The following is a 14225-nucleotide window of genomic DNA, read 5'->3' as shown; positions in this document are numbered from 1 at the left end:
AGCTAAGAATGGCTTTTACATTTTTAAAGGGCTGTAAAATAAAAAGCAACAATGACAGAAAAGAAGACTATGAGATAGAGACTGTATATGGCCTACAAATACTAACATATTTATAACAAAAAAAAATTTTTTTTAATTTATTTGTTTTATTTATTTATTTTTGTCTGCATTGCTGTGCTTCATTGCTGCGCGTGGGCTTTCTCTAGGTGCGGCGAGCGGGGGCTACTCTTCATTGCAGGGTGTGGGCTTCTCATTGCGGTGGCTTGTCTTGTTGCAGAGCACAGACTCTAGGTGCACGGGCTCAGTAGTTGTGGCTCGAGGGCTCTAGAGCGCAGGCTCGGTAGTTGTGGTGCACGGGCTTAGTTGCTCCGCGACATGTGGGATCTTCCCGGACCAGGGCTCGAACCCATGTCGCCTGCATTGGCAGGTGGATTCTTAACCACTGCGCCACCAGGGAAGCCCTAACGTATTTACTACCTGGCCTTTTTAAATAAAAATTTGCTGACCTCTGATATAGAGCACTTCCTCTTACTTGATATCTTTTAAAAAAACATTTTATTTTGTTTTTGCTATAGATTGAAGGTTTGTGTCCCTCCAAATTCATATGTAGAAATCTAACCCCCAAAATGATGGTATTAGGAGGTGGGGCCTTTGGGAGGTGGTTAGGTTATGAGAGTGGAGCCCTCATGAATGGGATTAATGCCCTTAAAAAAGGGACCCCTGGAGCTCCCTAGTCCCTTCTGCCATATGAGGTTAAGGCAAAAAACAGTCTTCTATGAACCAGGATGCTTTCCCTCACTAGACACTGAATCTGCTGGTGCCTCGATTCTGGGCTTTTCAGCCTCCAAAACTGTGAGAAATAAATTTCTGTTGTGTATAAGCCACCCAGTTTATGGTATTCTGTTATAGCAGCCTGAATGGACTAATAGAGTCTTTTTTTGGTCACTTTCTACGTGCCTTTTGCTAGTTCCTCTTACTCTGCCAATGTCCCTTAAAATGACACATAAATCTTATCCAGTTCCAAAGCTTCAATGACCAACCATATGCTGATCACTCCAAATTTTTATCTCTAGCCCTAATCTTTCAGTTGTACTTCAGATGCCTATTTCCAATTTTAAACGTTCACCTGGATGCTCCATAGGTGAACCACACGAAATGTTTGGGGTTTTTTTTTTTGGCAGTGCACGAGGCATGCAGGATCTTAGCTCCCCAACCAAGGATCGAACCTGTGCCCCAGTGGAAGAGCAGAGTCTTAACCACTGGACCACCAGGGTAGTCCCACACTAAATGTATCCAAAACTGAATTCATTATCTTCCTCTTTTTCTTTTTCCTTTTCTTGTTGGTTTTTTTTTTTGGGGGGGGGTGGCGCTGTGCCACATGGCTTGTGGGATCTCAGTTCCCCAACCAGGGATTGAACCCAGGCCACGGAAGTGAAAGCGCCGAATCCTAACTACTAGACCACTAAGGAACTCCCCTTTTCTTGTGTTTTCTATCCATCAAGCTGTCAAAGCTTAATCTTTCACTTTTTCCCACCCCACTAGGCATCAAATCTGATTAATCTACCTCTAAAGTAACCCTCAATTTGTCCTTTTTTCTTTATTCTCATACCATTTTGTTAGTTTAGGCTTAACTGGATACTTTGCCTTCACTTTCTTCTTTCATTCTATTCTAGTCTACTAGTATATAGCTCCAGAAACTATCTTTCATTCCTTTTTAAAAAAATATTATAGTTGTTGTTGTCTGGCTATAAAAATAATTAGGTATCTTTCTCAACACAGGCTTTACCATATTATTGACCTTAGGAAAAATCTGTGTTGGCTTCCTGTTGTTGACAGCAGGGGATCTTATTTCGCTGACTAGGGATCAAACCCATGCCCCCTGCATCGGAAGCGCTGAGTCTTAACCACTGGACCACTAGGGAAGTCCTGAGGATCATTTAAAAATAGCCAACTTGAAAAAGAAAAAAAAAATTTAATGTGTTATTGTACTTAAATTTAGACATCAATGTCTCAGAGGAGATATGAACGTTGTTTGGAGAGTTGCTTACCTTAATTTCCCCATATCGAAAAGGATTTTGTACATCTCGGGCCAAAACAGTGCTGTTCCCCCTGACCTGGCCAGCTGTCGTCACCACTCCTTTAGTGGTTACCATGGCCACTGTTTCATTAGAAGAGGTCCAGGTGAAGTTGCCACTGCCACCCTCTACCTATGAAAAAAATACAACCTTATATTGAATTAGTATAGGAAGAAAATTGGAATTTAACTGAAGATGTAAAATCTGGTGAAATAAAGTTTAGGAAATAATAAAACTATACAATAAATTATTTCTGGAACATTAAGAAACTGTGATGCTATACTAAAGTAACTAAATGGGGAAGGGAAATACTAAAGGGAGATTATGTAATGGCAGTATCACAAAATGTCAAAAAAGAGCACAAGGGAGCTTGACAAAACTTTATAAAACTCACAAGGAAAGGATATATGGAAGAGAAGGAAAGTACACCAAGTATTCTTAGGATGACAGTATTCAAGAGCATGATTTGGTTGTCACCCAAAACTGAGTTATACTACTAGGATTAGAGGGAAATAAGATTTAACATTAACCTTCAATAAGTTAAGCTATCAGAGAAACTGACTTATTTCTTTGTGAGTTCTCATTATAAGACATCATACCTGTACTTTATAACGATATAACATTCCCATGGGATGATGAGGAAATGCCAGAAAGTTGGGTGTAAGCTTGATGGGAAAATAAATCTTCACTTCTTGCTGATGTATAATTGGAAATTTTATAGGCTGAATATTTTTATTCTATAAGAGCAGAAAAAAAGGAGCAAAACAGATTTTATAAGGACTGTTCTTATGGTCCACATTCACATATAAAGCATCAGCAAAATGGTGTGTTAATAAATTACTCAACCAGTTTCTATCAATAAAAGAAAGAAATAAACGTTCCTGTTCATTAGTGAAGCACAGCTACTACAGTTCAATAATAATGAAAGGGATTTTGATAGACCTAAAAGAAGTATCACAGTCATGGAAAGAAGTTTAAATTTCCTGAAATAAGAGTTTTATCAACATAGAGAGGGCAATCATAGTTTCAGAAAGAAGGATCCTTGGACATCCATCAGCTAAGTATATAAATTGTAAAGGCAAAGGAATATTACAAGCTATTCAGAAGAAAATAAAGAGAACATTTAAAGATGCTGGGGTAAGACATTCCCCTCCTGCTTAAAAACAAGAGCAGGGTTTACGGGGGGTACCCATACAGGTAAAATAGAGTTCTCACACTCAACTATGTTGGTGTTTTCTCTTTGAAGGAAAAATCTACCTATCTATCTATCTATCTATCTATCTATCTATCTATCTATCTATCTATTTTTTAAAGAAGCCCTGAAATATTTAGCAACTGTGTCACATCTGCGGTAATGGCTCTGATTTTCTCTTCACTCTCTTAAGGTGGCTAGCTGGATGTTCTTTCAGTTTAAAAGAACGTCATTCTATTTTAACCTCCTGAGACTGATTTTGGACTTCTGACCTTCACAACTGTAAGAAAGATAATAAATTTGTGTTGTCTTGATCTGAAAAGAGAGAAAGAAAGAGAGAGAGAATATCATTCTGATGGTATTTAGGTGATCAATGAGGGAAACAAGAAGAAATCTATTGGGAGTAGGAAGCATATGCTAGGCCTGGAGAGGACTCTTATAATTCAAGAATAAGGTAATAATAGTACAAAATGGGTTGGTCCTAGGAAGACATTTTATAACATAAAGGAAAAAGAGAAAGAACATAGTACCTAAAAAGGCACTATGCCCTTTTAGGAGATTACATGCTCTTAAAAAATATTGACCGCAGGGAACAGAAGATTTCAACAGTGTCTGCTTTGGCACACGAGAAAACATAGACATGAAATAAGAGGTAAAAGCAGAGATAAGACAACAAACTGGGATAAAGTGGGACATGGCTGAGTGCAGGATGAAATTCAAAGTGAACTATACAAAATAAGAAAAGAGGTAATAAAAATTTTAAATGTCGGACTTCCCTGGTGGCACAGTGGTTAAGAATCCGCTTGCCAATGCAGGAGACACGGGTTCAAGCCCTGGTCCAGGAAGATCCCACATGCCACGGAGCAACTAAGCCCATGCGCCAGAACTACTGAGTCTGAGCTCTAGAGCCCATGAGCCACAACTACTGAGCCAACGTGCCACAACTACTGAAGCCCGTGCGCCTAGAGCCCGTGCTCTGCAACAAGAGAAGCCACAGTAAAGCAATTATACTCCAATAAAGATGTTTAAAAAAAAAAAAAAAACAAGAGAAGCCACAACGATGAGAAGCCTGCGCACCACAAGGAAGAATAGCTCCCGCTCACCGCAACTAGAGAAAGCCCGCGCACAGCAATGAAGACTCAACACAGCCAAAAATAAAACAAACAAATAAATTAATTAATTAATAAAATAAAAAATAAATTGCATTATGATTGTAGAACAAGGAAATATTGTCATAAGGGCTTCTTTTAGGGTAGTCATAAAATCTTTTAGATTTCTTAGGTGGATCTTGAGTTGGGAATTCAAAGCCCTGAACTAACCATTTTCTTTCCCAAAGTTACCCAGCACACTTAGAAACAATCAATAAACCCTATTATATCCCAGACTTTCACTAACATGTTTTATGGCAGCAACTACCTGGTTACCAAAAGCTTTGCCTTCTACATGCACTTAACTATAGTGTCTACAGGTAATAATTTAAGTAGCTGTTTTGCTATTTCATACCATGAACTATCAATGGTCACTTCTTTTTTTTTTTTTTTTTGGCTACGTTGGGTCTTCGTTGCTGTGTGCGGGTTTTTCTCTAGTTGTGGTGAGCGGGGGCTACTCTTCGTTGTGGTGAGCGAGCTTCTCATTGCGGTGGCTTCTCTTGTTGCGGAGCACGGGCTCTAGGTGCGCGGGCTTCAGTAGTTGTGGCACACGGGCTTCAGTAGTTGTGCCTTGCTGGCTCTAGAGCACAGGCTCAGTAGCTGTGGCACAGGGGCTTAGTTGCTCCGTGGCATGTGGGATCTTCCCGGACCAGGGCTCGAACCCGTGTCCCCTGCATTGGCAGGCGGATTCTTAATGACTGAGCCACCAGGGAAGTCCCTCAATGCTCACTTCTTAATCACAAGAAACAGGATCAGTAATGCCTTTAAATCTAATAATAGAGAACCCAGAATCAACTTGGAGATGCAAGTCTCCAAGATGGCCTCCACTGACCCCCACCCCCTGGTATTCACATCCTTGTGTAGTTCCCTCTACATTGTGTCAGGAATGGTTTGAATGACCAATAGAATGTGGTCGAAGTGCTTATATTAAAAAGAAGAAAGATATAAAACCGGTGATCCACCGTAAGATTCTTCCACAATAAGAAACTTAAAAAAGAAACGCATTTTAAATCCAAAGTAAGAAAAAGTAATAGAATAACAAAGATAAAAGCATAAATCAATGAAAGAGAAAGTAGATAAAGAACTGGAAAAAAGTCAATGAAACCAAAATCTTGTTCTTTGTAAAAAGCAATAAAATTGATAAATGTCTAGCTGGATTCATGAAGAAAACAAGAGAAACACAAATAACCAATATCTGGAATGAAAGAGACAACATTGCTACAGATCCTACAGACATAAAAATTAATAAGGCAATATTTTGAACAACTTTATGTGATTAATTCAACAATTAAGATTAAACAGAAATTCCTTCAGAGACACAACCTACCAAATTTCACTCAAGAAGAAATAACCTGTATAGTTGTACATAAATTTTAAAAATTGAATTCATAGTTTTAAAACTTCCCATACATCAATCATTAGAGGAATGTAAATTAAAATCACAGTGATATACCACTTCATACCCATTAGAATGGCTATTATCAAAAATAGAAAATAGCAAGTGTTGGTAAGAATGTGGAGAAATCACAACCCTTGTGCATTGCTGCTGGAATGTAAAATGACAGCCACTGTGGAAAACAGTATGACAATTCCTCAAAAAGTCAAACATAGAATTGCCATATGATCCAGCAATTCCAATTCTGGGTATATACCCCAAAGAATTGAAAGCAAGGATTTGACAAAATATTTGTATACCCATGTTCATAGCAGCATTATTCACAATAGACAAAAGGTGGAAACAACCCAAGTGTCTATCAATGGATAAATAATAAACAAAATGCAGTATATGCATTTAATAGAATATTATTTAGCCTTAAAAAGGAATGAAATTCTGACATGCTACATCATGGATGAACCCTAATGACATGCTAAGTGAAACAAGCCAAACACAAAAAAGACAAATATTGTATGATTCCACCTTTTTTTGTTTTTTGGCAGTGCTGCGTGGCTTGTGGGATCTTAGTTCCTTGACCAGGGATTGAATCCGCACCCTCAGCAGTGAAGGCGCATAGTCCTAACCACTGGACTGCCAGGGAATTCCCTGTACGATTCCACTTATATGAGGTAACTAGACTAGTCAAATTCATAAAGAAAGAAAATAGAATGGTGGTTACCAGGGAATGGGGATGGGGTGTTGGGGGGGTGTTATTGTTTAAGGGGTAGAGAGAATCAGTCTGGAAAGATTATAAAGGTCTGGAGAGAGATGGTGGTAATGGTTGCACAACATGAATATACTTAATGCCACTGAACTGTACACCTAAAAATGGTTAAAATGGTAAATTTTATGTTATGTATGTTTTATCACTATAATAATAAAAGACTTTCCATAAAAAAATTCCAAGCTCAAATAGTTTCATTGTGAATTCTACCAAATATTTATGGAAGAAATAACACTAATTCTACAAAACTCTTCCAGAAAATAGAAAAGAATATTTCCCAACCCATTTTATAAAGCCAATATTATCCTAACACCAAAACCTGACAAATACATTACAATAAAAAACAGAAGAAGGAAAAAAAAAGCTATAGGCCCTCAAAAACATATATGCAAAAGTCATTAACAGAATTTTAGCAAATTAAATCCTGCAATGTATAAGAGGATAACAAATCATAAGCAAGTGAGGTTTATCCTGAGAATGCAAGGTTGGCTTAATATTAGAGAATCAATCAATGTAATTAATTCACCATATTTAAAAGACTAAAAAAGAAAAACTATATTGATCACCTCAACAGAGGCAGAAGAGCACTGACAAAATTCAGCACCAATTCATGATGAAAATTCTCAATAAACTAGGAATAGAAAGGAACTTCTTCAACCTAAGGATGAGCATCTACACAAAATCTATAGTCAACATCATACTCAATGGTGAAAGGGTGAATGCTTTCCACTTAAGGTCAGGAATAAGGCAAACATGTCTACTCTTAACAGTTCTATTCAGTATTGTAGTAGAGGTCCTAGCCAGTGCAGTGAGGCAAGAAAAAGAACTAAAAGGCATATTTATTGGAATGAAAAGAGTTAACTGTCTTTTTTTTAAAATTAATTATTTATTTATTTTTGGCTGCATTGGGTCTTCGTTGCTGTGCGCGGGCTTTCTCTAGTTGCAGAGAGCAGGGCCTACTCTTCATAGTGGTGTGAGGGCTTCTCACTGCAGTGGATTCTCTTGTTGTGGAGCATGGGCTCTAGGCGCATGGGCTTCAGTAGTTGTGGCACATGGGCTCAGTAACTCCACGGCATGTGAGATCTTCCCAGACCAGGGATCGAATCCGTGTCCCCTGCATTGGCAGGCGGATTCTTAACCACTGTGCCACCAGGGAAGTCCAGAGTTAATTGTTTTTATTCATATATAACATAACTGTATATATAGGAATTCCTAAGGAATCTACCAAAAATTACTAGAATAATGAATTCAGCAAGCTTTCAAGATTCAAGATAACATACAAAAAACCACTGTATTTCTATATACTAGCATGATCAAGTAAAAGGAGAAAATTTAAAAATACATATATAGCTTAAAAACATAAAACAGGGACAAATTTAATAAAATATCTTCAAGACCTGTATGATGAAAACTATAAGACATTGCTGAAAGAAAATTTTAAAGTCCTAAATAAGTTGAAAAAATATCACGCTCATAAATCCTAATAAAAAATACCAGCAGGTGGGAGATGTCTGCAAAAGTGTCAAAGTAGGGAACTCCAAGAACCTGTCCCTCCATAGAAATGCAAAAAAAAAAAAAAAAAGTCAGAATTAACTTTGGAAAATACTCAAAACTACTCAAAGGTTTACAGCAACCAAATGTATGCCGAATCAAGAAAAAGGTGACTTTTTTTTTCATATATATATATATATGTATTTTTTTTTAATTTAAATTTTATTTATTTATTTATTTATTTTTGGCTGAGTTGGGTCTCCGTTGCTGCACATGCGCTTTCTCTAGTTGTAGGGAGCAGGGGCTACTCTTTGTTGCAGTGCCCAGGCTTCTCATTGCGGTGGCTTCTCTTGTTGCAGAGCACGGGCTCTAGGTGCGAGAGCTTCAGTAGTTGTGGCACGTGAGCTCAGTAGTTGTGGCTCGCAGGCTCCAAAGCTCAGGCTCACTAGCTGTGGCACGTGGGCTTAGTTGCTCTGAGGCATGTGGGATCTTCCCGGACAAGGGCTCAAACCAATGTCCCTTGCATTAGCAGGCAGATTCTTAACCACTGCACCACCAGGGAAGCCCCAAGAAAAAGGTGACTTAAGGCATTAAAGAAATTATTTGTCAAACCACTAACTGCCTACAAGCTAAAGTAATTGAGATTTTATAGTCTACAGATGACAAATAACACAATCTTCAAAAATAGTTTAGAAAACTCACTAAACATACAAGCAACTACAACCCACATCAAGCAATAACAACACACCCTGAGGAAAGGGAAGAATGTGATTTCCAAAGTTACCACATTATACAGTTGACCTTTGAACAATGTGGGATTTAGGAGTGCCAACCCTCTGTGCAGTCAAAATCCATGTATAACTTTACAGTCAGCCCTCCATATCCATGGTATCACATTTGCAGACCAACCATGGATTATGTTGTATTGTAGTATGTATTAAAAGTGAAAAAATGTATAAGTGGAACTGTGCAATTCAAACCTATGTTGTTCAAGGGTCCACTGTAATATCAAAATGTTAGCTTTTCAACAACAAAAAATTATAAGGCATGCAAAGAAACAAGAAAATATGGCCCATTCATAGAAAAAAAAAGAAATTAACACAATTGATCTCTGAGGAAACACAGATATTGGACTTACTAAACAAAGATTTTAAATCGAAGAGCTAAAGGAAACGATGGACATCACTCCAGAAGAATGTTTCACCAAACAGAGAATATCGATGAAGAGATAGAAATTATAAAAAAGGAATCAAACAGATATTCTGAAGCTAAAAGTACAATAACTGAAATGAAAACTTCACTAGAAGACCTTCACAGCATATTTGAGCTGGAAGAAGAAAGAATCAGCAAACTTGAAGAGAGGTCCATTGAAGTTATTCAGAGTAGCAAAAAGAAAAAAGAATGAAGAAAAATAACCAACCCTTAGAGACCAGTGGAGAACATCAAGTAAATCAATATATACAAAACAGGGGTCCCAGAAGTAGGGAAAGAAAGGTGCTGAAAGAATATTTGAAGAGATAATGATGAAAATGTCTCAAATTTGATAAAAGACATGAACCTACAAAAATCAATTAAACACAAAAGAAGTCAGTAATGGAAGAAGTAATTACCAAAAAAAGTCACATAAATACCAAAATAGCAGAAGTCTTTCCTTATCAGTAACTATTTTAAATGTAAATAAATTAAACTCTCCAATTAAAAGGCAGAGATTGACAGAATGGATAAAGAAGAACATGATCCAATTATATGCTATCTATAAGAGATTCATGTTAGTTTCATGAATGAAAGTGAAAGAAGGGAAAAGTATATTCCATGCAAATAATTACCAAAAGAGAGTTGGGGAGCAGTCTATATTAACATCAAACAAATAGATTTTAAAAAATTGTTACATGAGACAAAGGTCATTATAAATTGATAAAAGGGTCAATTCATCAAGACAATATAACAATTATAAACATATACCTACCTAACAAAAGAGCCCCCCACAAAATGAAGCAAAAATGGACAAAACTGAAGGGGGAAACGGACAGTCTTACAATAGTTGAAGATTTTAATACCTCAGTTTCAATAATGGATAGAACAACCAGAACAAAAGATCAATATGGAAATGGAGGACTTGACCAACACTATAAACCAACTAGACCTAGCAGACATATACAGAATAGTCCACCCCAAAACAACAAAATGCTCATTCTTCTCAAGTGCACATGGAACGTTCTCCAGGATAGGCCATATGTTAAGCCACAAAACAAGTCTTAATAAATTTAAAAACACTGAAATCATATGAAGTATCTTCTTCAACCAAAATGAACTAAAACTAGAATTTACATAGGGAAAACTGGACAATTCACAAATATGTGGAAATTAAACAACCTTCTAAACAACCAATGGGTCAAAGAAGAAATCATAAGGAACATTAGGAAATTCTGAGATGAAGGAAAACAAAAATACAACATGCCAAAACTTACAGGATGCAGTGAAAGCAATGCTCAGAGGAAAACTTATAGTTGTAAACACCAGTATTAAAAAAGAAGACAGAGTTCCCTGGCAGTCCAGTGGTTAGGACTTGGTGCTTTCACTGCCGTGGCCCGGGTTCAATCCCTGGTCCGGGAACTAAGATCCTGTAAGCTGGGCACAGTGTGACCAAAAAAAGAAGAAGAAAAATCTCAAATCAATAATCTGACTGTATAGCTAAAGGAACTAGAAAATGAAGAGCAAACTAAACCTAAAACTAGCAGAAGGAAGGACATAATAAAGATCAGAGCCATGATTTAAAAAACTGAGAGTAGAAAATCAGTACACAAAATCAACAAAACCAAAATTTGGTTCTTCAAAACGATCAACAAAATTGAGTTTAGCTAGAGTGACTAAGAAAAAAAAGAGAGAATACTCAAATTACTAAAATCAGAAATGAAAGTGGGGACATTACTACCAACTTTACAGAAATAAAAAGGATTGTAAGAGAATACTATGAACAATTGTCCACCAACAAATTAGACAACCTAGATCAAATGGACAAATTCCTAGAAGCACATCAATTAAAAAAACTGACCCAGTAGAAGTAGAAAATTTGACCAGACCTATAGCAAGCAAAGAGATTGAATCAGTAATCAAAAATTTCCCAGCAAAGAAAAGCCCAGGCCTAGATGGCTTCGGTTGTAAATTTTCAGAAACATTTAAAGAAGAATTAACACCAATGCTTCTCAAACCTTTAAAAAAAGAAAAAAGAAGAAGATGATGAAGAAAAAAAGAAAAAGGAGAGAACTCTTCCTAACTCATTCTAAGAGGCCAGCATTTGCCCTGATACCAAAATCAAAGATATCACAAAAAAAGAAAACTACAGACCAGTATCCTTTAAGAATATAAATACAAAACTCCTGAAGAAAACACCGGCAAACCAAATCCAGCAGCATATTAATAGGATTGTACACCATGACCAAGTGGGATTTTTCCCAGGAATTCAAAAGCAGTACAATATATAAAAGTCAATCAATGTAATATACCACACTAGTAGGATGAAAGAAAAAAATATGCTTAAAGACATTTGAGAAAAATCCAACACCCTTTCACAGTAAAAACACTTAGCAACCAGGAGTGGAAAAGAACTTCTTCGATATGATAAAGGCCACATACGAAAATTCCACAGCTAACATCATACTCAATGGTGAAAGAATGACAGTTTTTGCCCTAAGATCAAGAACAAGACAAGGACGCCCACTATTGCCACTTTTATTCAATATTGTACTATAAGTTCTAGCCAGAGAAATTAGGCAGGAAAATGAAATAAAAGGCATCAAAATGGGAAAGGGAGGAGCAAAATCATCACTATTTGCAGGTGATATGATCTTATATATGAAAGATCCTATAGAATCCAGGAAAAATACTAGAGCTAATAAACTAATTCAGCAAAGTTGCAGCATAGCAGATCAACACATAAATATCAGTTGTACTTCTATACATTAGTAATAAACAAACTAGAAAGGTAAATTAAGAAAAAAATTCATTACAATATCATCAAAAAAGAATAAACTACTTAGGAATAAATTCAACCAAGGAGGTACAGGACTTGTACACTGAAGACTACAAAATATTGCTTAAAAAAATTAAAGACAACCTGAATAAATGGAAAGACATCCCATGTTCATGTATTGGAAGACTTAATATTGTTAAGATGGCAACACTCTCAAAAGTGATCTACAGGGCTTCCCTGGTGGCGCAGTGGTTGAGAATCCACCTGCCAATGCAGGGGACACGGGTTTGATCCCTGGTCCGGGAAGATCCCACATGCCGCAGAGCAACTAAGCCTGTGTGCCACAAGTACTGAAGCCCACGCGCCTAGAGCCCGTGCTCTGCAACAAGAGAGGCCACCGCAATGAGAAGCTCACACACCTCAACGAAGAGTAGCCCCCGCTCACCACACTAGAGAGAAAAGCCCACATGCAAAAATGAAGACCCAACACAGCCAAAAATAAATAAATAAATAAATAAAGGAGTAAGGGTGAGCTCAAATTTTAAAACGTAATATTTTTTAAAAGCAGGATTGGTGGGATTGAAGAATAATTGTAGAATAGGGTCAAACTGTCAGAAATACCATAACAATGGATTTTAAAAATCACTGTGTATTAAATATTGTTAAAAAACTGGATATATTTTAATACTGAATATAGATCTATACCTGACCATAACTAATCCAAACACCTTCGTTCATTTAACAAATACTTATTTGTACCAACTGTATGTTTAGTCACTCAGATGTTAGGGCAACAGCTGTGAATACAGTAGGCATAATCTTTGGCCTTAAAGTTTATAATCTGATGAAAGAAGCAAATAATAACAATAAACTACGATGAATATTTTGATCTGAGAAGTTCAGGGAGCTCTAAGAACATATGAAAGGGGAAAACATGCCTGAGGAACCAACGTTAAGCTAGCCCTGTGCATTGAGTAGGGAGAAAGGGCTGTAGACAAAAGGAATTACATTTGTTTATAAAAAATGAAAATAAAATAGAGGCAAAAAGAAACAAGACATTTTTTAGAAACTGTAAGTTCAGTATGGCTGAAACATAAGAGAGGAAGCGTGACAAGACCTGAGGTTGGAGAAGTTGTCAGGGGCCAATCATATAGAGTCACAAACTCAAATGCCTACAGGTATCAGGTAGATATTATAAACAGGTTTATTAAGCTGAATATAAAATAACAGGGAATGGCAGGAAACACAGCAGGCTGAAAAGTATAGTCTAAATGTTGTAGCCACTATCTCTTCCAGCTAATCACTGTCAGATTTTCATATAATCTAGAGAATCAGAAATCTTGGATTTTATTTGAAATTTCCCAATTAAAAAGAAACTTACACACCTAAATAAAAAACAAGATTTCAAACAAGATAGTCTGCAGGCCACCAGATTGTGATCTCTGTCATAGAGGGTCCTATAAAACTACATTAAGAAGTTTAAACTTTACCTTAAAATCAATGGGAAGCCACCAAAGGAATTTAAATAGTAAATACATAATAATTTTTGTAGTTTTTGGAATACCATTCTAGCCACGGACAATATTGGAGGTCGGAATATCAGTTTAGAAGCTACTGTGAAAGTCTAGGTGAAAGACAGCAGTGTCTTCCTTACCTAGTAAGAAATGGGTTTGAGAGACATTTAGAAGAACTGACATGGCATTCACTAATGTACTGAATGTAGAAGGTGAAGGAGAAGGCAGAGTCAAGGGTGACTCTTGGGATTTTGTCTTAAACAGCTGGGCGAAAGGATCACTGGAGAAAAAGTAGGCTTGGGAGAGGGAAACAAATTTGACAGACAGTTAAAAATCAGATACTTACACATTTTAGAGGCATTAGAAACAGATTCATTCCTTATCCCTTTACTTCATAACTCCATTTCTGTTATTATACCATATGAAAATTAACCAAAAGGAATAAAAATTGTACAAAGATACACAGTTATGCCATTTACAAAGTAAAAAAACTGTTAAAAATGCAAAGTTCAAAGTTGGTGGCATGGTTGAACAATTGGCATATTAACCCTTTGGATTTTTAGAATAGAAAGTACTCCTATGTGGACCTGATGACACAAGGAAATGTGCATATGAAATAATTTTTAAAGGACCCTCAAATGACCTACATACACAATGACCACAAATGCAGATATAT

The 14225-nt window shown here is 36.8% G+C and overlaps 1 protein-coding gene across 1 annotated transcript in view; it reads right to left on the bottom strand.

The window, feature by feature from the left end:
* The window catches only part of NUP210L (nucleoporin 210 like), a 77032-nt gene that overhangs the window by 43560 nt on the left and 19247 nt on the right, over positions 1 to 14225 (bottom strand). Inside the window, exons 11-12 of the mRNA XM_082343769.1 lie at positions 2675 to 2812; positions 2049 to 2207 (exon numbers count right to left, since the gene is read on the bottom strand). Of these exons, the coding sequence (XP_082199895.1) occupies positions 2049 to 2207; positions 2675 to 2812 (297 nt within the window). The remainder of the gene's footprint in view (positions 1 to 2048; positions 2208 to 2674; positions 2813 to 14225) is intronic.

Source organism: Balaenoptera borealis, assembly GCF_965194805.1.
Source record: "Balaenoptera borealis genome assembly, chromosome: 1".
NCBI lineage: Eukaryota > Metazoa > Chordata > Mammalia > Artiodactyla > Balaenopteridae > Balaenoptera > Balaenoptera borealis.
This window is presented reverse-complemented; position numbering and strand designations above follow the sequence as displayed.